The sequence below is a fragment of the Haliotis rufescens genome, unplaced genomic scaffold, assembly GCF_023055435.1.
Source record: "Haliotis rufescens isolate VD_foot unplaced genomic scaffold, xgHalRufe1.0.p SCAF_6, whole genome shotgun sequence".
In the NCBI taxonomy this organism is placed as follows: Eukaryota; Metazoa; Mollusca; class Gastropoda; order Lepetellida; family Haliotidae; genus Haliotis; species Haliotis rufescens.
The window spans coordinates 41,462,712-41,490,418 of NW_025964334.1; the positions used below are offsets into that span (position 1 = coordinate 41,462,712).

General features: G+C 39.5%; 1 protein-coding gene across 1 annotated transcript in view; it reads left to right on the top strand.

Moving 5' to 3' along the window:
• LOC124110742 overlaps positions 1-27,707 on the top strand; it is a 76,251-nt gene that overhangs the window by 12,236 nt on the left and 36,308 nt on the right. The window contains exon 2 of the mRNA XM_046470111.2: positions 17,401-17,546. Within this exon, the coding sequence (XP_046326067.1) occupies positions 17,401-17,546 (146 nt within the window). The remainder of the gene's footprint in view (positions 1-17,400; positions 17,547-27,707) is intronic.

Consider the following 27,707-nt stretch of genomic DNA (forward strand, 5'->3'; position numbering starts at 1 on the left):
GTTTTTCCAATGTTTTTATGGACGATTAACTTTAGAATTTGGTGCCCTTCATTACATTAAACCACAATGGTAATGAACCCAAACAGTTTAGTAAGAAGCGTTTCTTCAGTGACTTTTACCTCATGACGTCGACGTCAGGTGAAATGGGGTTTATCGTCGTTTTCAAGATTACTGCACTTTATATAACGACGTTTATACCCCACTCAGACTCAATATACTGTCTCCGAGCCGACCAGTCCTTGTTTTATTCCCCCAATGCCGAGATCTTTGCAAGGGAAACGACAAATACCATCTATTAACTTCTTTTGATATGACGTTTCCGGTTTCTATGCAGATTCTCTATCCACTAGGCCACGGAGGCCGTCTTTTGACCTCAGGACTATAAAAGTAACATAAATTCTGTCCTTATCATTAACATATAATGTTTTTAATCTCTTGGCTATATGCTCACTTAAAGCAAGATGTTGAAAATATAACATATCAAAGCCAGAAACTAAATAATCGCTATTATCTGCCGGAACAGATTATTTTTAGTGGATCACTGCAAATCCCTTCTTAATATATTTCTTTCTATTTTGAAAATATTTTGTTGATGTTATGACGCCTCACCTCACTTAGTGACAAACATCACAGGTGCAAAAATGGTAAAATAGATTTATGGAAAAGGAAAACAAAGTCATGTTTGTAACATTATGAAAATAATTTGGAACAAAATATGATGTCATTAGAAGCAACATGCATACCACATTTAAGATCCAGCAGTTAAAATGTGACAGGATCATTTATAAGCAGAATGAAAGTGCAATGGTCGGGGTACTAGGGTAACAAGATCAGGGTATCTGGGTAAAAAGAACATATGAATTATTATTGGTCCAGGTGTAAAACATATCAGGATACACATTCACGTTTCACCCATACAAGGCAATTGAATGGCTTATTTTGAAGCCTGCCATGTTCCTGTCAAAGGCTGAAGCCAGTCAGCAACAAAACAATATCATATTTAAATATACATATGCAGCTGAGTATCTACGAACGAGTACCAGTTCAGAATGTGGTTGAGGTTGTACAGTTGGACTATTTCTCTTCTACTGACGTAATACAAATTACAAATCACAAATTATTCCCTAAAATGTTCTGTAGAGCCCCGAAGAGCATCACATACTCTTTCGCGGCGTCCATGTGCATGATAATTTATATACATTATACACGTTATGTAAAACCGCGCGTTACGTTTCGAGTCCTCTTATTCAGTCAAGCATAATTGTGGGTCATGAAGTCGGAAAGACATCAGAGCGTATTCAACTGAACTAATTAAGACGAATATACGAACAACATGGGTATCCTCCGACAAATTGCACATTATTTCACTCGTGACATGAACATGATATTAAACTGAAGCTCGTTTCATATCCGTCCCAAGACAAAAGGCCCGCAAGCACGCAAGCACGCAAGCACGCACGCACACGCACCGAGGTTTAGAACATTTGGTGTCAATCATTTTGAGAAAATGGAGGAAAACCCATGTCAGCAACGTCGACTACAGCACCGAAGTTGAGTGCTGATCACGATGCCTTGAATCTACTTATAGCCGTAAATATTGACACAAAGTATCAGCATTCTACTTAGTGTACTAGAAGTTTCTGAAGTTGAGAAAAGTGATATTCCCATTCCAGTGAACATGATAATTGATATTTCACTGCTGTGAACATATCCCTTTGAGTGAGTTAGTTGGGTTTAACGCCGCTTTTAACAGTATTCCAGTTATTTCGCGGCGTGTCAGCGTTACGTGGGAGGAAAGCCCGAAGTGATGTATGTCTCAGACGTTTACCACTTCGGTGAAACCCACAAGCACGGGTAGGTGCTGACAAACCTAGAAACATAATTGGGGCGAACCGGGATTCGAACCAACAATCATAGATGTCTGGAGTGCCCAAGGCACGCAACTCTGCACAGCGAATCGCGGCGCCTTATACACTGTTGGGAGATTTACTGAAGTTAGTCTTATAAAAAAATATCTGGAGTCTTCAGGCGCTACTAGTTAGTCCATCAGAGGTGTATTGTTGATTATATAACATGTGATTATGTGATTATTTCTAATAGCATCTTTCCAGGTTTTTGGTCTGTTTGATAGAACCTGGTAATAGTCAATAATTGTGCCTTTAATTTGGTATTTTTTGGTTATTAAAGGGCATTAGTCGCCTTTTTCGGCAAGCATGGGATGCTGAAGACCTATTCTACCAGGGATCTTCACGGGTCCTTTTGTTTTATCAATATTAATTTTTAATCCATACAATTAATAAAAATCATTGAGGGTGTCAATAGCTGTACATATATTTTCATAAGTCCCATCTAGAAATATGTCTCCGTCATCAGTATATTGTCCAAGTGTATGTTCCACATTATTCAGTTTGATACTCACGAATCATTATTCCCAAAATTTCCGCAACTAGCAGAAATAGATAGGGACACAATGGGCCTCCTTGCTACATCCCCTTTCGTTATAGAAGAACGAAGAGAGGTGAATATTTTGTATGATGCAAGATGAAGCATTATTTATAAGTATGTATATCCATTTTCTCATATTAGGTCCAAAGCCAAACTTTTCCAGTGTCAACATGGTAAATTGTTATGAAACAGTATCAAAAGCCTATTCAAAGTCTATAAGTAATAGTAAACCGGGAGTATTTTTTAATTTTGTTTCAAACAAGATATCATATAGTAGTCGCATGTTTTCGCTAAAACATCTTCTTGGGATAAAGCCAATTTGGTTTACATGTATAGGAGTAATAGGTGTCCTTTTAATTCTGTTTGCTATACACGTACCTCATAACTTTAGACAATGAATTTAAGAGATACGTAAAATACCCAGTGCATCCAGGTTGGTTGACCTACTGCCTCTTCACTCTCAAGAGGGGCGGTCGGGTAGCCTGGTGGTTAAAGCGTTCGCTCGTCACGCCGAAGACCTGGGTTCGATTCCCGACATGGGTACAATGTGTGAAGCCCATTTCTGGTGTCCCCCGCCGTGATATTGCTGGAATATTGCTAAAAGCGGCGTAAAACCATACTCACTCACTCACTCTCAAGAATTTCCTGTTAAACTCCTGAAGTACACACTTCAAGTAAGTCGGTTCTGGATGGAGTTTATGTGAATTTCAAAATCTATGAAACCGAACAAAGTGTTAAGTTGTGGATGAAAAGAGCCATCACTCCTTTGGGTAAAAATGCTATCATTACAGTAGCCCCTGTACACCTGTTGGTGAAGAAAGTATGATAAATATCTTTGCTATTAAAAAAATCCCTAACTACTTTTGGAAAGATTGTTTTGAAGCATTTACCAAATATAGTAATGGAGTGAAACCAAACAGATACGCGGAATTTCTAAGTTTGTTTGTTTGTTTGTTGTTTAACGCCGCACTCAGCAATAGAATTTCTAAGAGAACCCTTATTATATGATAATATACAATATTACCATTGATGTCAAATCTCCTGTTCGTTGAATGAAGAAGGGAGAAGGGGAGTCTGTGACATTCAGGCAATTGTGTTACAGATACCAGAGAATCAGTTTTTAAAAACTCCATTGAACAGTTTATGTTCATAATTTTAGTACTGTTACGTTATTGTCTAATATCTCACGTCTGGTGTATGCCATTGGATTCGACCAAATGTCTTGTATAGATAATCCTTCGTGGAAGACGGGACATGTACTGCAATCAGCAGAATATGTCAAGGTTAGTGGTCTTACTGCTAGTGAAGACGTGAACTGGTACCTAGGTCAGGATGGTGTCCTATAACCATTTATTACCACGCTTGGCTTGCACGTGACAGGTGTCGTCTCGGTGACGCGTGGGGGTTATCACAAAGATCATGTTGTGTTCAAACGACGTTGAAACAAACCCGGGACCTATCTCTCTTGAAGAAGTACGAGATTCTATCCTATCGGAGCTGCGCGACGTCGAATCGGAGTTAAGTTCGCCAATTACAGCTCTAAAAACTGAAGTGAACGCAATCAGTTCTAAATGTGGTCAACTTGAGGTAACATTAATCAAATCCGATATTCACGACTTGAAACACAATCATGACATTATGTATACTGACATTGATGCTGTTACTGATAAAATTGAATCTGTCGTAGAACGTCTAAGAGTGATGACGATATGGAAAAACTGGAATCGTTTAGCAGACGTGATAATGTCATTCTCCATGGTGTATCCGAAGCAGACGGTGAGAAATCGATGGCTTGTAAGGAAACGGTGATGTCAATTTTTAACAAACACGTTACTTTTAAAACGTGGCATTCATATGACATTATCCGTGCCCATCGCCTTGGAATAAGACGTCGAAACCCGGATAAACCACGCCCTATATTTGCCAAGCTTCTGATATCATACGACAAAGTTCGAGCTCTGAAAGCTAGACCCGTGCTCAAGGAAAACGGGCTTGGAATTTCAAGCGACTTGACCACACGCCAACGTCAACAACTGAATGTTCTTAAAGACACAGGCCATTTTGGTTACTTAAAGAACGGTAAGCTTGTGACAAAACCTCGAGAAAGTTCCCGTACTCAACAGGAAACACCCCAACGCAGGCGAGGCAGGGTCACTCAAGCTGCAATTCAAACATCATTGAATAGGCAACGTCCATAGGACGATGGCCGAGGCCCGGATATTATACCATATGGATGCAATAGATCCGACACCGGTGACACGATCGATTTTATGAGCGCTACTGTGAGTGAAGATGAGAAACTTTCTTTCTTGTGTTGGAACGTAAATGGACTGAGCCCAAAAGTGGATGACAGCGACTTCATCTCTTACCTAAGCAAATTTCAAATAGTGTGTCTTGTAGAAACATTTGTATATGATATGTCAGACATAAATTGGTTAGATGGTTATGATGTCTTTTACAGCCCCGCAATTAAATTACCTGACTATGGTCGACTCTCAGGTGGCGTATGCATATGTATCAAACATTCAATTAGTAAGTTTTGCAGGCTAATAACATCAGATATCGATAATTTTGTATGCATTGAAGTAGCAAAACAATTGTACATGTATCCCCCGTCGAGTTCGCCATACTATGCTGAACCGCAAAAAAACGTCACCCCAAGTAACATTGCATGAAAAGTTGTCATTTAAAATCTGGGTAATTTTTGTCAAAGTTTCTAAAATTTAACATTACCTTGTCCTGAAAAATGAAATTTGATGGTAAAAAACCACAAAGCAGATGACAATAAAACCTATCGCCCAAACGCATCACGGCAACGGCCATGGTAACCCGATGCACGTGAGTTCCGAGGAAATTGAATTGCACATGCGTTCCCCCATTTCTTGCCCTATAAAAATTCATCCAGATCGGATAACATTCATTCGTAATTGAATTGTAACCACATGCCAAGACTGACAAGAAATCAGTGACACCAAGCCCTTGGACGATTGCTAGCTGGACAAACCGCCCGGCAAGTCGCCAATGCATTTCAAGTCCACGTAAGGACCAAATACAAGCTCCAGCAACGGTACCAGACCACCAACACTACGGATGACCGACCACGTACCGGAAGACCAAGGGTCACCACCCGAAGTCAGGATCGTCAGATTTAGAGAGACTGGCGACGCCGTGGGGAACGTTATTCGGATGCTTGTGTTGTTAAATGAGATCCGTGGGGTGGTCAGAGCATCATGGTGTGGGGTGGAATTGGTCTTGCACTGTGGTCTTCCAGAACATCGGTCAAGGGAGAGGCAATGGTGTCACAGCAGCTCGGTACATTGATCAAGTCTTGAGACCACACACCATACCTCATTTGGCACGTCGCCGCTACCACGAGTTTCAGCATGATAAAGTCCGTGCCCACACTGCGAGAGCAATAAGAGTCTTCCCCCAGCAGGTCACATGCTGATGACATTTGGTTCGGATTTCTTTTCAATATGATACTTAATTAAATATTAAAGAATTAATATCAAAGTCATCTTGTAGACCTGTAAACTGTTACCAAAACGACAACGTCAACCCATACTGATTGATTCACAACTAAAATATCCTAGATTGTGTATTTTAAAGTCTCTGATGTGGAATAACAATGAAAATGTCTTGTAATCGAATGGTATATTTTTGACTGTTTTATAATAATAAGTCATAAAAAGTATTAATGACGGTAACCATTGAAATACAGCCCACAGAATAATCTAGATTAAACATAACCAAAGTTTTAAATTTATTGAATCCAACATCCATACGCAATTAATACCAAAAATGAATTGGTCATTTCTGCATGGATTGGGATTGCTTTGTGTGGAAAGAATGAGGCACTGCTGAAATCTGGTAAAATAATGGAAAAATCACAAAAAACACACACTAACATGACATGCAACATGGCTTTTTGACCAGTTGGAAGTGTCATTTTGACGGACCTGCAAAGTCGGCTGTGGTTGGTTGGTTTGTTGTTTAACGCCGCATTCCAGCTAAATGACGGCGGTCTGTAAATAATCGAGTCTGGACCAGACAATCCAGTGATAAATATCATGAGCATCGATCTCGTCGGCTGTGATGTCAATGGTGTCAAAGTCACTGAGTATCGAGACAAGTTTGGTTTAGTGACGAGGCACACTCTATGCTTCGCCGTGCGGATGGTGGATGCAGTGTTCACAGGCGTCGCGGGAAGGTTATGCACGAAACTGAATACTGCATGTGGACAGATTTGGTGGTGGTAGCGTGATGATGTGGGCAGCCATCTGATACAGACAGAACAGACACGGTGCACGTTCTGGGGAATTTAACAGCACAACGTTACACGGATGAGAATCTTCCGCTAGAACCGGCAAAGGTGTCCCTTTGTCCAACACACCACTTTGACCTCAACGTTTCCACGACGGGTGTTAGAGTGGGCCCGGATGTTTCTAACGAATGGCCATGCGAGAACATGTGGATATATTGTATTACACAACAATATAGTTTATTTTAATGTTTCATTTAATACAAATATGAATGTATCAACTTCAGTCTCAGACGAATTCGGTGATTCTGCTATCGCGGAAAGATTTTAATAAAAATCGCGGAATTTTCCCTTTTCATCATTCAATACACGAATTTGCATTATTTTCAAGCTTTTCTGTCGGAATTTGCACTCGTATGATGCAGAAACACTTAATATGCGATTCAAACATACACATTATGAATTCTAAAATGAAACCTTATTTGAAATATATCATTCTCACTTTTAAATGTTCTTGTGGTATTACGACTACATAGACTATGTTTACATCTAACCATTAATAAATAGCAGTCACTATGTATGTGTAGGCATAATTTTATGTCTTGAAATGTCTAAACGCAACAGATTAAAATTAAAAAAATAAAATGGTTTGTATTAATGTGTGAGGGGAAGTGGTTATACTTTTACAGCAGAATTCTATCCTCTACCGCAGAATTCGTCTGGGATTGACCAACTTGCTTAGAGTCCTATGCCCAGAAGGGGGTGGCTCATGCGCCAATCTGGCGATTCTGACCTACAATTGTTTGTCAATTAAATAAATAAAGTCCGACTTAAATAGTACAGTCCGTTTGGCTACAAATGAGAACGATGAATTACAAAACAACTCAAAATCGGGAATAGTCTTTTGATTGTCAATATGCTACACTGCAATGGGTTTTTTAAATTAATCCCATCACTGGAAAAAGTTGTTTGAGAAACTATCATGTTGTAATGTGTACAAGTTGACATCTTGAAAGGATGGGACACAATGGTAGGAGGAACAGCGCAAACTAGTACTGCGCGTGCTACATAGTATATGTTGTTGACTGATGCGCTACTCAGCTGATGTGAACAGTACCATTTGTAAGGTGTATGATTTCTTTCAATGTGAAGCAGAAAGAGGAAAATAATTTATTCCATTAATTAATTAACTAATTAATTGGTATGTCTCCTAACAAGCTGAAAATGTTGTCCGTCGACGGGACTCTAGCAATCAGGCGAAGCAAGTGGGGAACATATCAAAACCATGTAGGGTTCAGAAAACAAGTACATGTCACTAAGACTCTTGAAGAAATACCTTGAAACTGAACATGATTTAAATGTTACAAAATACAAGCTATGGATATACATTTGGATGCAGATACAAAATGATAAGTGGTGAAAATATGGCTGTGTCATGTGAACGATCAGACATCCTTCGTCTCCGAAATCATTATCTTCGAAACATCAAGCAAAAACGTGAAGAAGGATATGGGCTGGTTTTCATAGACGCGGGCAAACGCCTCTCACACAGCCAGCAGCAGTCAGTGGGTACCCAGTGAGGACTGTAAGGAGTGTGGGAGAAATCTACCAATGGGAAAGGTGAAAGACTTACCTCTAACCATGCTGGCTGTGCTAGTCGGGGTTTTCCCCCAGGCTGTGACCTCGTCTTTCGAGCCCAGGAAAAGGTCAACCGGGACTACCACACAGAAATGAACGGCAAGGTATTTCTGGGGAGGGTGAAACATAAATGGTTCCCCTGTTTTGCTAGCCAAGTCCCTTATTATCATGGACAATGCACCATATCACAGTATGCATGATCCAGACAGCAATAGCCCGCGTCTAATAGCCATTAGAGATATGGTGACGTGGCTGCAACGGATGAATATGACCTTTCCTTCCAGGGTAACAAAACCACAACACTAACAAATAATCAAGTCTAATTTGCAATTGCAAGGGATTCACATTATCAAAGCATAAATCTGAAAGATCTCTTTTCCCGTGTAAGTGGGCATTTCATCTTAAGTTACTTGAAGGAAATTGGTCTGTATAATAACTTTTTGTATATGTATGAGAATAATTAATTGCTTGGTTTTAAATTTGGTGTGATGCTTTTATCAACAAAGATTATCGAAAGCTCTGTCCAGGAGGTTTAAGTACCGTAAAATTATTGTCCCCCCTGTGTGACACGTAATTCCTATCATAATCGATGTAACTTTCATCAACCAGTGTTTTAAGCCAACTTTCTGATGACTTATTTTATTATTGGCTAATGTTGTGCACAACCACCAGTAGCTAATGTGATGACGTAAATCTTGCAAGGCTTCGTGCAAGAAGCTGTAAGGTTTCGTGCAAGAAGCTGAGGAATCGTAAGTCCAAACGATCCCATGTAATGGTGGTTTGGCTTACAGCCCGTGTTTTAGATTTGCTTTTAAATATACTCAACAACAAAAGTTCCTGTGACACCAATATTTTAGTGTATTTTTCAAACAAGTAAAGTTTGATTTTCAATATTGTAGTACATGTATGGAATCAAGTCACAAAAACGCAACTGCTCCAGAAAAGCATGCATTCCATGCAAATGTTGACTTTTATGCAAACCCCATGCATTTCACTACCCAAGAGTATAAAAACATGTGCGTTAACGGGATTCCATATGCATTGTTTAGCATCGTGCTGACAACAACCACTCAGAAAAACAACAAAATTACGCAATTATTCAACATTACGAAATGCCACGCCCGTCCGAAAATGAGCGTCTGCCAGCCATTGGTATGCTTGAAGCAGGATCGAGTCAACGTGATGTTGCAAGACAATTTAACGTTCACAGAAACACCATTTGGTGTTTATGGTAACGTTGGCAACAGACGAATGCAGTCAGAGACCATCCTCGGAGTGGCAGGCTACGCGTAACCAATAATCGACAAGACAAATGGATTCGAACAACACACCTACGAAATCGATTCCAGCCAGCAACAGTGACAGCATGAAGCATCCCTGGCCTTCGACGAATATCTCCACAAACCGTACGTCGTCGCCTCAGATGTGCAGGATTGAAGACCCGCCAGACGTCCCATTTTGACAGGAAACCACCGTCAAGCACGTCTACAGTGGTGCAGATAGCGTCTACGCTGGACGACCGTCGAGGTGAACGTTACGTCAATCATTGTGTCATTGAAGAAGATCGGTTCGGGGGCGGCAGCGTTATGGTATGGGGTGGGATTACAGCAAGACAGAGGACCCGTTTGATTAGTGGTAGAGGGAAATCTCAATGGACAGCGCTACCGCGGCGAGATCATCGGCCCTGTTGTTCTACCGTTTTTGCATCGTCATGGCCCAGGCATTACCTTTCAACATGACAACGCCCGGCCGCATATTGCTCGACTTGTTCAGGATTCCCTTCAACAAAACAACTTGAATGTCATCCCCTGGCCGGCTCGCTCCTCTGATCTCTCACCAATCGAGCACATGTGGGATGAGATGGATCGGCGCCTTCGACGTCAACCACGTGTTGACACTCCAGGAACTTCGAAATATGCTCCAGCTGATATGGACAGATATTGCACAGGACTTTGTGCGACGCCTGGTCCATTCCATGAGACGAAGATGTGTTGCTTGCATCGCAACCAGAGGTGGACACACAAGCTATTGTTTTGTAAATTGACATTTGTGCATTTTCATGGGTTTTTTGTTTTTTTATGAAATCACGCATTTTCTTAAGTCAGTATGGCAAATTAAACCATTTGAACAGTTACAGGAGTCTTTTTATGTTGCAAACCGAAAATGTTTCAGATTTGGTTAAAAACATAACTTTGCATTAAATCTTATTCAATGTCACAGAAACTTTTGTTGTTCAGTATATAACTTTTGTGTATTAATATCACATACTTCCAGTTATTAAAACCTGTTCTCGTCACTATATAGCTGAAAAAACGTCGATGTGACGTTAACTGTTACCTGACTGACTGACTGACTGACTGTCTCACCCACTGAATAATGCCTACGATATAAGCTCCAGATGAACACCGTATTTGATAACCATCATTAATTATCCCCTAGAAGTAGACCCAGATAGGTAACGGTTCCGCAGAAATCTTTTTTTTTTGTATTGTTGATTGAATATGAAAATGGCTGTAAAATGTTTTGACCATTTAAATGTACAACAAATACCAAACTACGATGTTTTCAGTTTTGAATTATAGCAGCAAAGAAACATATAAACATTGTACAAAGAAAGACCGACGTTTCTGATGAAAGAACGCAAAATCTATTTTATCAGTGTTATATAATCAGTATTTTTTTTAAAAAATGTCTAAATCTCATGTATAACAAAACGACTTATATACTGAACCGCAAAGGAAACGTCACCCCAAGTAACATTGCATGAAAAGTTGTCATTAAAATATCTGGATAAGATTTGTCAAAGTTTCTAACATTCAACATTACCTTGTCCGGAAAAAATGAAATTTGATGATAAAAAAACCAAAGCAGATGACAATAAAACCTATCGTCCAAAAGCATCAAGGCAACGCCATAGTAACCCGATGCACGTGAGTCCCGTGCAAATTGAAACGCACATGAGTTCCCCCATTTCTTGCCCTATAAAAGTCCACCCAGATCAAATACCATTCATTCGTTATTGAATTGCTACCACATGCCAAGATTGACAAGAAATCAGCGACACCAAGCCCTTGGACGATTGCAAGCTGGACAAACCGCCCGGCAAGTAGCCAATGCATTTCAAGTCCACGTAAGGACCATACATAGGCTCCAGCAACGGTACCAGACCATCAACACTACAGATGACCGACCACGTAGTGGAAGATCAAGAGTCACCACCCGACGTCAGGATCATCAGATTGTGCGATCTTCAAGATCGTTTCGTTATTGCTGCGGAAACTGCTCAACAGACCATGGGGACACACCAGCGACAGATTAGTGAGGACACCGTGCGTCGACGATTGACGCGCAGACTCATCCACTGTCACAGGCCACATTGAGGACCCATTCTGACACAACGTCATCGCCGGGACCGTCTTCAATGGGTAAAACAGCACCAGCATTGGCGCCACCAGCAGTTGAGAAGAGTCCTCTTCTCAGAGGAGAGCCGTTACTGTATCTCAACAGCAGATGGCAGAGAGAGAGAGAGAGAGAGAGAGAGAGAGACTGGCGACGCCGTGGGGAACGTTATTCGGATGCTTGTGTTGTTAAGAGAGACTCGTGGGGGTGGTCAGAGCATCATGGTGTGGGGTGGAATTGGTCTTGCACAGTGGATCGACCCTGGTGTCTTCCAGAACATCGGTCCAGGGAGAGGCAATGGTGTCACAGCAGCTCGGTACATTGATCAAGTCTTGAGACCACACACCATTACTCATTTGGCACGTCGCCGCTACTACGAGTTTCAGCATGATAACGCCCGTGCCCACACTGCGAGAGCAATAAGAGTCTTCCCAAAGCAGAATGGCATCAGAATCATGCAGTGGCCTGCCCCCAGTCCCGATTTAAATCCCATTGAGCATCCGTGGGACGAGATTCAAAGACGGCTGAATGACGTTAGGCCGACAACTGCAGCTGAACTGCGTCAGGCGATCCTGAGAGTGTGGGCTCAAGTGCCTATGGCCTTCATCAACCGCATCATCCATCCCATGTATCGACGTTGCACGACAGTCATCAATGCACATGGCGGACACACGAGATACTGACTTGTGATGACATTTTCTCAGAGACTAGTGTTGTGTTTCACTTTAAGAACATTTGACACTTTAATTTCAACCTTGATGATCAGTTTTGCCAAGTTTCATCATTTTAATATATCTCAAAGTATGTTTACAGCGTTTGGACAAATAAGGTTTCTCATATGTCTATCCATGGTGACGTTTCTTTTGCGGTTTCGTTTTATACTTCTTGGGGGGTACCAATAATATAAACAATATACATAATGTGGTATTAATTAACTTTTATATATACTCATATAAGATGAAAAGACGCGATCCAAATGTGAAGGCTAATATCAAACTATTAAAATGGAAATATTTAATGGGAACATGTAATGCTTTTCATTGTGTCAGTGGGATAAAGTTGAGGAAAGATTGTAAACTGTTATATTTCTTTTCAAGGATTCGTAAAACGTAATGCTGTAATAGCAAGTTAATGTATGTAATGTATGTGTCAACATTTTTGTCTTACCGTCAGTTGTAATAGCTTGTTACACTGTTATTAATAACATACCATATATCTATCTGAATATATCCTGTTTACTATGTTATGTACTATTATGAGGCTGTCCCTTTTTAGTGTACGAGCGTTCTTGTAAATAAACATTTAATAAAATGACTTATGGTCTAAGATTCTAGACATGTTCCTGGTATTTACAACGTCAGGTCACATATTGGTTGTCAGTACGTTTTGTTATGTGGCAGTATCTATCGTAAGTTAATTATATCATTGTTAGTGGCAACTAACTGAATATTCGTCAAGTGTCGCTGTTCCTGGATAGTTTTTGTTGATAATATGTGAGTTATCCGCCTTAATGTATCGACAAGGGGATAGACTACACTATTTGAGAAGTGTCTGAAAGGCTGGCTACACCTTTCGAGGCCCTCTACGAAGTGACTTGCCCAGAACAGAGCATGTGCCGCATTCATGACATTCCACTGTGACACATTTTGGACTTTCATGAGTGCACATAGGTATGCAAAAGGGCATTGTTTATTGTTATGCTGCCACATATTTGATCCACTATAATGCCTTTTGGGATCGTAAACCAAATCCTGTTTGTTTCAATGTAATCTATTGAGTGTTCATTGACCTTGTTTGGTTATTAACTGATGTCATAATTTAGTTCGGTGTTAACGTTCATATTTCAATTTATGTTGGTTTATAGGTAGTGATATACTCAAATATAGTCCGTATCTCTGCCGAGTGGCCGTATCCGATACACTTGCAGAAGTTATATATCGAGTCATGTATGACCACTGGTCAAACAAGATCACCGCATCGACACTGCCACATCAAGGCTCGAAGGAATCCCTTTTCATTGGAGGGAAAACTGATACTTGGTAATTTGCAGTTGTCTGGACTGACTGTTTCTAATCATTTTCTGCAAAATGTTATGTCTTAGTTGGTTCTTCTCTATGACGCGCGCTGAATGTTTACAAACCGCTGAGAAGCTGTTTGAAAATGGCGGCTGTTTTAATTTCAATACAAGTGTTCCTACTGTCGCACATTATAATCCTGGCATTATCATTCTCGCATATGAATCCTGATGAATGTCAATCTGATGATCCTGCCATCATTTCATGTTTGAAGAACAATCTTGGCCCGCAAATGATATAAAAAATAAAGCATGCATGGTTACGAAGAATGAAGAACTTTGCCTGGACACTATTAAAACCCCATAGCTTTTTGCCTTCAAGAAGCGTATTCAAAAGAAAATGATCAGCTAACTGTACGTCAATATAGCAGGTATAATTCACATGCTTGGTTATTAATGGTAAAGCATCTGGTGGCATGCAATTTTTTTGTTAATCAGGGAACAGCCCACAGTCCTGTTTCGTGAAATTCGAACCTATCGACTGTGACTGTCCGTTTAACTCTCCATATTACCCAAACTGATGTTTGTCATACAGTCCTTTATCATCAACGTTTCACATAAAGGATCTTGATAAACTGTTTGACTGTTTGAGCTGAGAAAACTTTCATTAAACATCCCTCCAATGATAACTTGAAGAATGCAATAATTAATCGAGTTAAGGCTCGTAGATGTATGAAACAAAAACGTAGTTTGAAACATTTGTTTCCATAATAGATACACGCAATCTCCTTACCAAAGTGTGAAATATGATTTGCAACTTCAAAGCTAAAAAGATATAACTGACTGAAACAATATACATAATGCTTCTTCTGCCAATTCTTCTACATAACATTCCCATAAATCAGAGTGAAAACCTAACTCTGACGACTATAACGAACCAGCTCTTTGAGCAAATTAAATAAGGCTCTTGACAAGGCTAATGACAAGGTTTAGATACAGCATCAGAGACTGATGATATTCTAATTCAATTAACAATTACTTAAACAACCACCCGGGGAATCTTTCCTGGCTCTTATTAAATACATTCAATAATATTTGGGAAACAGGGAATTTCCCCGCTTCTTGGCATGAAGCACCCATTATTCCTGATCACAAAACCGGTAAGGATCACGCAGTTCCTATGAATTACACCCTATTGCTTTAACGAGCTGTGTCTGCAAGACCATGGAATGTATGATAAATGGTCGACTCGTCAATGGTTCTTTAGTTGTTGATGATTTTCATGACGTGCAACTTACATGAATACCATTGAAAAACAATAACAGTTGTGTTTTAATACCATACACAAGTTGTTACTGGAAAACGGTTTAAATTTTCCAAAACTGAAATATTTTGTAACAAAAGCAAAATGCATAGGGATCCAGGGTTTACAATATAACTCCCATTGAAGTTAAAGAAGCCATAGTTTTAGGCATTAAATTTGATCATAAATTAATTTTATTCAGCATATTAAGAATCTTAAAGCTACACGTAAAAAGGCACTTGCTATTCGAAAGGTTTTGAAATTTGTAAAAACAAGCTAGTCCCTGATATGTTTTTATTATTCAACGGGAGCTTTATCTCAGCTACAACCAAAATGTACAGTTGTTTCACACTGTCCATCAGTATCAACTGCACTAAATTATTTAGATAGATGTAAAACTCCGTTTCCGGCGGCTTCTCTCTTTATATACTCTGTCTTTTGTACATATTTCATTTGTGATATTATATAATGCTAATCATGTCAGTATTTCGAGAGAGGGCTACCTAAGATGTGAAAACTTGTACCCAATCCTTTCCCTTGTGAATAAAGGTTGTTTCAAATACAAAATGGGGTAGGGGTTGTGCCATATCTGTTCACCTCCACAGATCGTTGTTTCAAAAACATGTACAGACAAACATTTTTGGTAGTTAAAGATAAAGACCCCTCGTACAAACGTCTGTACACGGAGAGAACATAATCATCCTATTTTAGCTGAAATGTGTAGTCACCATCTGGACATATCTCAATCATATCTGGATATATGGTTGGTTAGGTTATCGTGTTTTGCCGCCTGCCCACACGAGCATAAGACGCAGATTCTGAAGCAAAATTTGCACTTCAATAATCAGTTTCCAACACTAATATATATGACGTTAAATGAGCCAATATGTTAAAAATCAGAATGAACAAATGTTAAATAAGCTTAAATAAGCCAAAATGAAACATAAATCAAACCAAACATAGGACATTTTTTCAAGTTGTAATGCGACAATGCCGTATATGACATAGTTACTATACGCATTCCTTTTTATTGAAAGATGACGTCAATGCATCGCTTTCAACCGTCCAATCACCTGCCATCGCGCACATTTTGCCCCGGTGTGTGGACTTTGCACATGTCCGACAGCGTTTTCAGAACTGTTTCTAAAAACCTGATTTTAGCATGTTTGACTATTCTATGTGATATTGGATTAAAATTATAGTGATCTTCAACATCACTTTTATTGGGGTTATCAATATAGTAGGACTGCAGACATACCTCGCTTCCATGGTCTAGTGGTAGAGCGTCAACCTGGATAGCATAAGGTCCGGGGTTCGATCCCCGGCCGCGACATACCAAAAGACGTTAAAATTGGGTGAGTGAGTTTGGTTTTACGCCGCTTTTAGCAATATTCCAGCAATATTCGGCGGGGGACACCGGAAATGGGCTTCACACATTGTACCCATGTCGGGAATCGAACCCGGGTCTTCGGCGTGACGAGCGGACGCTTTAACCACTAGGCTACCTTTCTCGCCGCGAAAACATGTAGTTGCAAGATAGCTGATACGGCGTTAAGTAATATTCACTTACTCACGCGTTCACTCGCACCCTGATGGTGTGCGAGAAGTAAATTTAGGCAATAATGCATATATAATACACATGGAACATTTAACGATGATTATCGAATACGCTGTTCATTATGAAAATACCAATCCCAACTACGCCCATCGATGCAATAAATAGTGTATTTGGAAACCACCTTTAATACCCTCTGTCTATCTTTTGCTGTGTAATTTCATCTATATTTTCCTTTGTATTTTGATACTTAGCCAGTAATGCATATAATTGTGTCATTTAACTAAGTTGTGTATATGTCTGTCGTGCTTGCTTATTTACTTTCGGGGGCATGGGTGGCCCAGTCGTCTAAGGCGCCGCGATTCGCTGTGCAGAGTTTCGTCCCTTGGGCACGCCAGAAACCTATCATTCAGGGTTCGAATCCCGGTTCGCCCCAATTATGTTTCTAGGTTTGTCAGCACCATACCCGTGCTCGTGGGTTTCACCGAAGTGGTAAACGTCTGAGACCTGCATCACTTTGGGCTTTCCTCCCACATTAGGCTGACACGCCGCGATATAACTGGAATACTGTTAAAAGCGGCGTTAAACCAAACTCACTCACTCACTTATTCACTTTCATCCACGTATGACCTTCCTGATCTAATAGAATAATTAGGAAAAACTCGGTGGACCTACAGAGACTTCATTTTCTGGTATTGTACTGTACTTTAGTTAATGATAAAGTGCATTGTGTGAAGCACTTTACTGTTATACTTTTTATATTTCCATTTATTCCTTCTTTTCAGATCTTTTGAAAACCAAGCTAAGAGGTCTTGTGATGGCTTCCCTTGCATGTATTCGCACCTTGGAGCCAAAGCCGGCCGGCAGGCACTGATGAGAACATTGATGAGTATAATAGACGACTGTGCAGTTGATCCATCCTGCTCACCTGGTAGGTTAACACATCTATTCTGTAGCTTTAGGGGTCGTTCAATATTTCATAAGTATGTCTATCACTAAACCTTAATGATGATAAAATAGGCTGAAAAGGAAAAAAGGTCTGCAGATTATAAAATTGCTATTGGTGATTGGTGTTATAGTTTGCTCTGGTTGGGTTTGGTTTGGTTTCAGTATACACCACTCATTGCTTCAAATGGAAAGAAAATAGTTTGCAAACTAAGCAATTTTAAGACATGGCTGTTTTTTTCTGGCAGCGTTTGTAAAAATATTTCCAACATTGAAAATGTTCACGAGTTTAAATTCGATTTTTAATATGACCGCTACAGGGGCCATTTTAAGAATTCACTTATGGTACAACTTATAAACCTTGTCATAGTTTGATATGGGCGTAAGACGAATGTTCCGAGGCCAATGAGGATCCGGGTTAGAATTGGTCTTCAGCAACCCATGCTTGTCGTAAGAGGCGACAAACAGGATCGGATGGTAAGGATCGCTGGCTTAGTTGATGAATGCTACCACATGCCAATAGCTAAGAACGATGCTTATGATGTCAATCACAATTGTCCAGTATTTACAGACCGCCGTCATAAAGCAGGAATATTGCTGACTCTTGGATTTTTGCGATATTTTAATTTGGCAAGCTTGTTTCTTCCAATAAAACATCAGACATCATTGTGTTCAAATCGTTGTTTTGTCGAAACTATGACCATGAAGAGTGTAGAGAGCCCAGAGCTCCAAGCCTTAGAAGGGTTCAACTTCTTGTTAATGATAAAATTACAATAGCTACAAATAGATTCATTTTTTTCAAGGCATCATAAAAGGTACTATGAACAAAATTGCAGAACTGCTTTGTTTCAATCAAATAGTCTACATTTCGGCATTGTGCTTGTCACTAAAATACTATAATTTCATCAAAATTATTTGGTTACTAGTATTAATTTTGAAACTTTGGAACTTACAAATGCTTAACAAAATATATTTAGCCAGAATAGTTGAAACGTGTGAGTGGTGAGGAAGTTACTTCGTGTCACATGTAAAAACAAGGTTTAAACGCTCACTGAAATGGGATTACACGATCTAAATAAAAAGTACATGATTGTAACTTCTATAGGATGGGACCCTGCCATGAAAATGCAAAAGGTCAACATCATAAAAACATGTTTTTTAGATTCTAAGCCACTGTTGTCTGCACAAGCATAACATGTTTTGTTTGTTGAATAAGGTCGCATTCTGCAAAATTACAACGATCTGTACATAATCGTATTTGGATCAGACAATCCAGTGATTGACATCACGAGCATCGATCCACGCAATTGGAATACGATGACATACTAACAACCAAGTCACCGGCCTGACCACCCGATCCATTTAGTCGCTTCTTACGACAAGTATAAAATGATTATTATCGTGGTCACAACATGGTCACAAGTGTGTGTGTCACGGTGACTGTGTTTGCTTTACGGCGCTGGGATTCCCCAGCAACGTATGCTCGCGGTAAGAGGCGACTAAATGGATCGGGTGGTCAGGCTCGGTAATTTGGTTCATGCAAGTCATCATTTGCGTAGATCGATGTTGATGATGTCAATATCTATATTGTCTGGTCCAGACTAAATTATTTACAGACCGCCATCATATGAACTGCCGGCAGAAATGGTTTAAAATGCAATGGATCGTTGCCCAAACTTCACAGATAATGAAAAAGGTTAAAAGATATGCCACGTTTTAAACTGCACAACAGAGATAGAGGGCCGTAGGAGTTAGGAAAATGGGTGCCACACCCAGATTGTATGAAACTTCAACTGTACATGTGCAGACTATTAGAGACAGATATACAGGGCAGGGCAGGGCAAGACAGAACACCCATGACGACGTCACAGGAGAACCGATACTTGCGCATGTTCCATTCGCTGTTGAGAATGCCTTGTAATGTGAACCAACTCAAGCTGATCACGACAATCCGTGCTTCACTCTGCGACCTCGATATACCTGGGCCACCATGTGCACGTCACCTGTTCTGACATTGATACGAAATTGAGTTTAACCCGTCAGCATTATGTCTCCAAGAGACGTATCTTAAACATGCAATACATATCCATCGAATATGCATATCTTGTGTGTTTCATTTTTAGCCACAATGAAACATTTGTGTATTCTACATTTTGTCCGGCAGTTTATTGAAATATTGGTGACTGACGCGTTTAAAAAAAGACAATAGATCAGCACCAGAGGTGATGTTATTAAACTGGAAGTGCTCATAACTTTGTTATTAATGTAGATGGAGGACTAGGTGTTTCTGTTTCAAATTACTGCATTGGGAATGTGTTACCTGAATTTTTGTAAAGTATAAATGGTTCATTCAGGAAAAGGTGGGAATGAGGTGGCTTCTGGTTTAACGTTTACTGCAAACACCTTCCTTGTGACTGTTTTCCTTCAACATTTACTTACGAGTAGCTCCAAATACCGCGAAAATTGCAAATGCGATGGTGACTATAATTGCAAATTAATTGATCATAGATGCTGTTAAAGTGCAGGCCAAACAAAGCGGGCAAAACTAGAGAATGAACAAGTTAAGTCCTTTCCAATCTACTAAATACGTGAAGAAAACAGTCTTGCTAAACTGCATGCTATATTTGTCATTGTTCCAACTGACAAAGCGACAAATAACATCACTTTCATTTGTAAGAAACATATGGACTGTCTATACAAGGAACTAAGCATGATATGTTATCTTCTAATCAAAAGTACAAAGCCTTACTTGTGTGCCTGAAAGGAAAAAAAATGTGAAATATCGAAAATGAATAATTTCTACATATACGTAAAATTACTACAACATCTTTCTTTATGCTGGATTTCTAGACTTCATAAAAAGAGACTACAAACCCTTGTCAAAACTACTTACAATAATTCTAACAGAAATCAAGCAAGGCAAGCACGTTCAGAGAATATTTGAGACAAATGGAGTTAAACATGTAGATCTAAAAATGTTTAAAATATTTACTTTAAATTATACAATCTCAGACCAAGAAGAAATGTCATGTTTAGAATTATGTTTCGCAGCCTTTACACACCCTTTATCCCTCATAAAAAATATATAGTAATTAATTTATTTTATCTATAGGGCTTTTGTTTCCAAGAAGAGGGTACGGGAATTTAATTCTGAATGGATGCGAACAATTGTTTATACTGAACTTACTCTACTCAGAAATATTCAGATACATAAATAGGTAGAACATTTAGACAAGCAATAGGGATCCCATGGGTACTACCTGTACCTCTCTTCCAGCTAATCTGTATCTCTTTGCATACATTTCGGATTGTCTTACTACTTTTGTTGTAAAGGAGACATTGCTAGCATGTTCTATCTCTGTGTCAGATATATAGATGACCTTATTTAGCAATCAAATGAACGAAACGTGACTGCTTTATGTTTCGTTGGAATTTGACAGCCGCTGGGGATTTCCCCGATCCTTACCACACAAAAACTATTGACATCTCATATTCTTCTTCCATGGACACTAAACTCATGTTTGGACATTGTTCGTGACAGAGTTTGTTGAACAGGAGATTGAAGCAGAGCAAAGAGAAACGAGGTGGTATATCGTTGTGGTGGCGCCCATGAGAATTCAGATTGTCAAAAGACATCAAATGTGTAAACTGGTGGCAGTCATGTTGTTTCTTCCAAGTTTCAGTATTTGATTTTCTCATGCAAAACAGCTATATGCCAACCAGACAAAAGTTGCCTGGATGATAACTTACTCTGCTGCGGTCACCCGCAGTCTCAACTGCATCTATCATGTGTCAGACTGAGTTCACACGAGTACATTCAAATGAGCCTGTTACAAATTCAAACAGTGGATCACACTGAAACAGTAACATTTAAAGCAGACGTTGTAAACAAAACAGATAATTTAAACCTAGGACCTCTCCTTCGGGAGTGAACGTGCAACGTGCGAGTAAACTCGTTTGATCCTCTGGACATCGCATGACTCAATCGTTGAATTTGGTCCAGTGGAATTGCAGTGAGTTTAAACCGTCAGCAGTATGTCTCCAAGAGACGTATCTTAAACATGCAATACATATGCCTTAAGGCAGTATAATTGTCATCACTCATTTTCATTCACAAATACTAATCGTCAAGCTGTTGCTATCCGCCTTACCTTGCACATTGCAACTAATTCGTCATCCTTGTATATTCCACCTTCATGTGCCCTTCGACAGTCCGAATCCATATGATGAGCTCCTTTAGTCCTGCATCATCATATGCACTTTTAATGTGCAGAACCCTCTATGGGGAAGTGCACTTACGAACAATAAGGATTTTTATCGAGGATTTTATTTCTGATAACAATGTATGTGCATTTAATGATGATTCTGGCACCTACTTACATCCTGCCATTGGAACTTACTCTATCGACGATCTGTCCCTGACAGATTCAAACGTTTACAATGATTTTGAATGGTCTGTACATGATGACCTTTGCGAAAGTGATCACTTCCTTGCTGCCATGCTGTCCACCTTCATCACTGTGGAATTTTACAAAGGACATTTCAAAACGTACCAGATCTAATTCAGTTCCTTTGGGATCAACTCAATGAAATTGCTGACCAAGCAATTCCTTAGTCCTCTTCAAATCTTCTTATTTGTAAACCATGGTTTAATAATGAATTAAAAGGTTCAAAATCTTAAAGAAGTTCACGATTTAATAGCTGATTAATCTGATATTGTAAATACACAATTATTTTCGTCATATTATGTTCCTGAGTCTCAGACATATAAAAAAAAAACAGGAAAAGAAAACAAGAGTCATCAGAAGATGATAACTTCCCCCGACCCCCACAATAGCAAAAGGCAACACTTCAGCCCCTGGTTAATACCAAGTTACCAAGTTTGGATAAAAAGTTTCACGGTTTACAAGTTATGCTCCAGAAACGAAATACAGACGGACGGGTGGACAGATAGACCAGACGATGACTATATCTCTCCGCATTTTATGCAAGAGAAACCAGAAACTGATAGATATCCAAAAGGACTATGGGATCCTATCCAACTTTACAATCGGTTTGGTCTCTTAGAAGACATAGTTATGACTCTTGAATCAATCATTGGTGGCCTCAGACCATTCTTCTGAAACGAAAAAAGGGTAGAGGTTGATCACATGCTAACCCTACATGAATCTTAATCCGAATATCAATCAATGGAATTGTTGAGGTTAAATAGTGTTATTTCAATTAAGTTAATTTGTTATCACAGCAATACAACCCTATAGCCTTCTCTCTTCAAGAAACACTCTTAAAACGAAAATGCCAATATTTCCTTCAGGCGTCATGTTATGTACAATGAAGGTTAGAGCAGGGAAACGATACAAAGAGGGAGAGGGCACTAATTAGCACTTCATCTACAATATATAGTGGAACCGCAAATTAGTGTGTTCATCGCAGGCCGGTGGTCACGTTCAAGTGCACCATGCCTGATTTAATGCGGGACAGTGATAAATTGGATTATCTCGGAAATAAACGAAACCAGAATCGGGATAGCGCCAGGAACCAACGAAAGCAGTCGAAATTTAATCCGATAGAATTACGTCCCTTTGTCGCTGTTTACTTCCTGCTTATGATGTTTCTGTGGTTCTATCTACATCACCTAAAACAGAAAACTGTTCAAGCCTGATGTCAATATAAACAAAGAGAATTAATAAATATATATATACATGTAATTTATTTCAGTTTATAATGCTATAGGCTGATGAAGCCACAATGCTATGTCCAAAACGGGATCCAGACAATTACCCGCACGACACTTTTGGTGTTGTTGTAAGAATTCATAAGGGTAAGTTTCGTGGGGGACACTGGATATCTTTTCACAAGATGTTTTTTAAAACATTTGCCACTAATTATAAGAGTATATTGGAAATGAATAAAGAGTGTCATGATGCTGTCTGACAGTATTTGTGATCTTAACAATCACTGGACGTAACCATGTAGACAGAATCTCATTAGGGATTGTGATTTTGACATTTGACCAGTGAGCATGCTGAGTATTGGTGCTTGTGGGTAAGAGTTCTTGGTAGTTGATGCTTCATACCATGTAACAAATGTTATATTTGGGATAACTCTTTCTTAGAAAAGTACAGATTCTAAGTAAGGATAATTAAGAGCGACGTTTCGGTGTAGGTTCTAACACCGTTATCAAGCAAATGATACACAGAGTTACTTACTTACTTTGGAGATTTAACGTGCGCTTTCCGACTGATGCGTATTTCGCACACGGTACACAGAGTGTGTGTGGTTGGCAAGTATATATACAAGTAGGAGGCAATGTTTATACAGTAGAGTAGATATTGTTATACAGGAGTAGAGAAGCCTGTTTGAAGAAGTGCAGATTCTAGTTCTTTTGGGGATTTGGGGATAGCCTCATCCGGGATTCGAACCCACACGGCAGAGTGAGGCACCTAATCGCCAGCACATAAAGTCTAAATCTTACCCACTCAGCCACCGAGGCTTTACAAAATACCAGGTTTTTAATCCTTCATCATCTCCAATATCTTCTCTTAGCTATTGGGAGCGGGTCAAAACGGCCTATGTCAGAACGGCCTCAAAAGGTGAAGTCAAAACGGCCACAAAAAAAGGCATAACGGCCACACAGATAATAAAGAAAACAAACTCAAGTATTGTGTCACAAAAATTGTATTATATACATTGTATAACAGTTCATAGTACCATATGCACACAGATCTTAATTCAGCAATAACTCAGCACTACACATCACATATGACACATCCCTATCACATATGAAACTCTCGGTTCATGGTTTGAAGCGCATATGTTGAGCAGCTCAACCCCCACTTGTACAATCTCAAGGTCGCGAAGATTTCTTCTTGTTGGTTCATAGCAAATTTTTTAAGTAGGACAGGGACCAGCTTGTATATGCCAAGGGACTGTTCTGAACTCTGAACGGGTGGCCCACGCGATTCGCTGTGCAGAGTTTCGTCCCTTGGGCACGCCAGAAACCTATCATTCAGGGTTCGAATCTCGGTTCGCCCCTATTATGTTTCTAGGCTTGTCAGCACCATACCCGTGCTCGTGGGTTTCACCGAAGTGGTAAACGTCTGAGACCTGCATCACTTCGGGCTTTCCTCCCAAAGTAAGCTGACACGCCGCGATATAACTGGAATACTTTTAAAAGCGGCGTTAAACCAAACTCACTCACTCACTCTTGGAGTTGAGTTTTACTAAACACGAATTAATTAGTTTGAAATACTCGTCGCAACACTGAAAGGTTTCATCAGAAGGATAAAAGTTTATTCATATTTTCATAACAGATTGGTCAAAGATCAGAGCAAATTGATGAGGTTGGATAAAAACATCAAGCGAACTCTGCTGGAAGATATTACATTGTAATAACAACATCTAACGTGGACATTGTGACTTTTTTGTTGTGGCCTTTATGACGTTTTCTGGTGGCCGTTTTGACTATGGGTTTGTGGTCATTTTGACTTTTTTGTGTGGACCTTTTGAGTTTTGAGGCCGTTCTGACACGAGGCCGTTTTGACTTCAACCATTAGCTATCTACTGGTATAAAAATATAGAGAGATGAGGTGAAATTTGGTTTAACGTCGCGTCCAAGATCATTGCACTTATATTTCTACGTGCATGTACGTGTGTGTGTGTGTGTGTGTGTGTGGCTGCTTGTACTAGTCCGGACTGATGCCGATTTATTGTGCTAGCACACTGAGATACCATGCTGCAGTTTAACATGAATACCCCACTCAGACACAGTATACTGACTCCGAGCCGACCAGTCCTTGTTTTAGCCCTTTAATGCCCAGCGCCAGACAGGGTTACAACAAGTACCATCTTTTAACGTCTCTTGGTATGTCGCGGCCGGGGATCGAACCCCGAACCTTCAGCTCTCCAGGTGGACGCTCTACCACTAGACCACGGAGGCGGTCTAAAAAAGTATAGAAGAAACAATGGTATCGGTGAAATTGAAATTCTATGTCAAAGAAAATCTGTGACAGATTCTAGCTGGTGACATTTTAGTGAACTCGACAAGTGTTTATGAATTTTAATATTCACAACATAATAATTTGTTAAGATGTAAACAAACCTGTGATACAAATTTTACAAATGTCCAACACGCGATCGATGCAATCTTTTGGAAACCAAAGAAGCACGAAATAAATTTTGTAAAAACATAAACTCTTAACGAATATAATATGAGTTTAAACTCCAGAAATATTCCAAACTTGGAATTTAAGGACGTGTGCCCAAGTTGTTTTTGCATAAACAAAATTCTATATGTACGGTCATCGCAGACGAAGACAAAGCACCATGTTAAAATCGGTGCAATCTTTTGGAAACCAAAGGTGCACGAAATATTTACTCTAAACGACCATAATATAAGTTTAAGTTTCAGAACTATCCCAAATTTCGAATTTAGAGAAGTGTGACAAAGTTGTTTTTATACGGACAAAATGCCCTGTGTATGAACGGTCACGTTGTGAGCCACACAACTGTGAGATGGCCGAAGTTGATGACAAATCACTGCAAATATAGAAAAAAGCAAATTCATGACAACTACTAACTACATATGTAAAGAAAACCCAGAAAGTATGACGCACCTTTTCTGTCGCGATATAGAGGCTTTTTATCTTCTTTCCTGAGTTAGCATTCACAATCTGGTGAGCGCGTAAATATGCCGACACAGGTTGAAAGCTTTCTGATGCTACCGCGCAAGCGCAGAAATTATGCACAATGCCTCCATGTAGACTCTCTGGTGAGGTGAATAATGGAAGGGTCTCGGGTCGGTCCTATACAACGAAATACCACTTTACAGGCAGTGGTTAGGTTGACACTGCACATGCCTTGGTCAATTGTTAGGAAGTGGTTTTATATTTAATGACAAGGAGAGACAAATTGAAGAGCTACTTACACCCAGCCTCTGGTTCATATTCATCAACAGCCCTTCTAGTGTAGATCCTAACTTTTTTAATGGATTGGTTTGGTCAGTCAATAACGACCTATGTGGAAGTGATCACCCTCCAACTGTTTTAGAAAGTGTGATTCCAATCCCTGAATCTCCCATTACCCGTTGGAATTATAATAAAGCTGATTGGGATAATTTGATGTTACGTGCAGAGCTAAACTGAAATTAGAATACTTCCAAAATTATGAGGATTCAATCAGAACTGTTACGGATCAGCTGATTGAAAAAGCAAAAACCCCAATACCTACAACCCCGACAGTCCCACGTGTACATAAATTATGGTTTAACAAATAAAGAAAAACCCTAGTAAATACAGGTAAATGTCTGAAAGGACCTTCAACCGTAACTCTACTCATGAAGACTTACCATATCTATAAAACAACAGAAACGAGTTGGTGGAAATATGTTTCTAGATTAATTAATGGCACCTGTTTAAGTTAAGTTAGGGATCTGATGAAGGTAAAGGTCCCAAGAAAACTGTCAAAGATAGGAACACCTTATTAACATCTTACATGGAGATATCAAATAAAATTGTTGCAACATTGGCAAAAAAAACTCATCAAAAAGTTCATAAAAACAATGTAAAAATGAAAACGATGCAATTTCATACAGACAATTCAGAAGATTATAACATACCATTGTTTACATGTATCAAAAGTGACATTAAATATATGCGATTACATTGTACTTGGCTCAGATAAATTCATTACCAGTTAATTAAGCACTGACCAGAATCATGTCTTCAGGCTGTTTAAGACATTTTGAATATAATATCAGAATGTGGTGACTTTCCCACTTCCCGGAGAGAAGTTAAAATCATCCATATTCCTAAGTATGGTAAAGATCATAGTGACCCAACAATTATCGTACTATTTCTCTCTCTGGACGCGTATGTAAGAAATATGCAGAGAATGATTAAGGATTTGGTTTCGAGAAACACACAACCTGATCACTGGTATCCAGTGTGGTTTTAGGTACTTAAAGAAGCACTGTCGTTCATAATTTTTTTATTAGAAATGCTTTTATCAATACGCATGTTGTTGCAGATGTTGCAACACAAACATGGCATTATAAAAGATCTTCATGATATGGGATTACATGGTCGCATGCCTGAATTGATTCCTAAACAGTTAAGTGTAAGGATAGGATCTACTTTATCCGACTCTT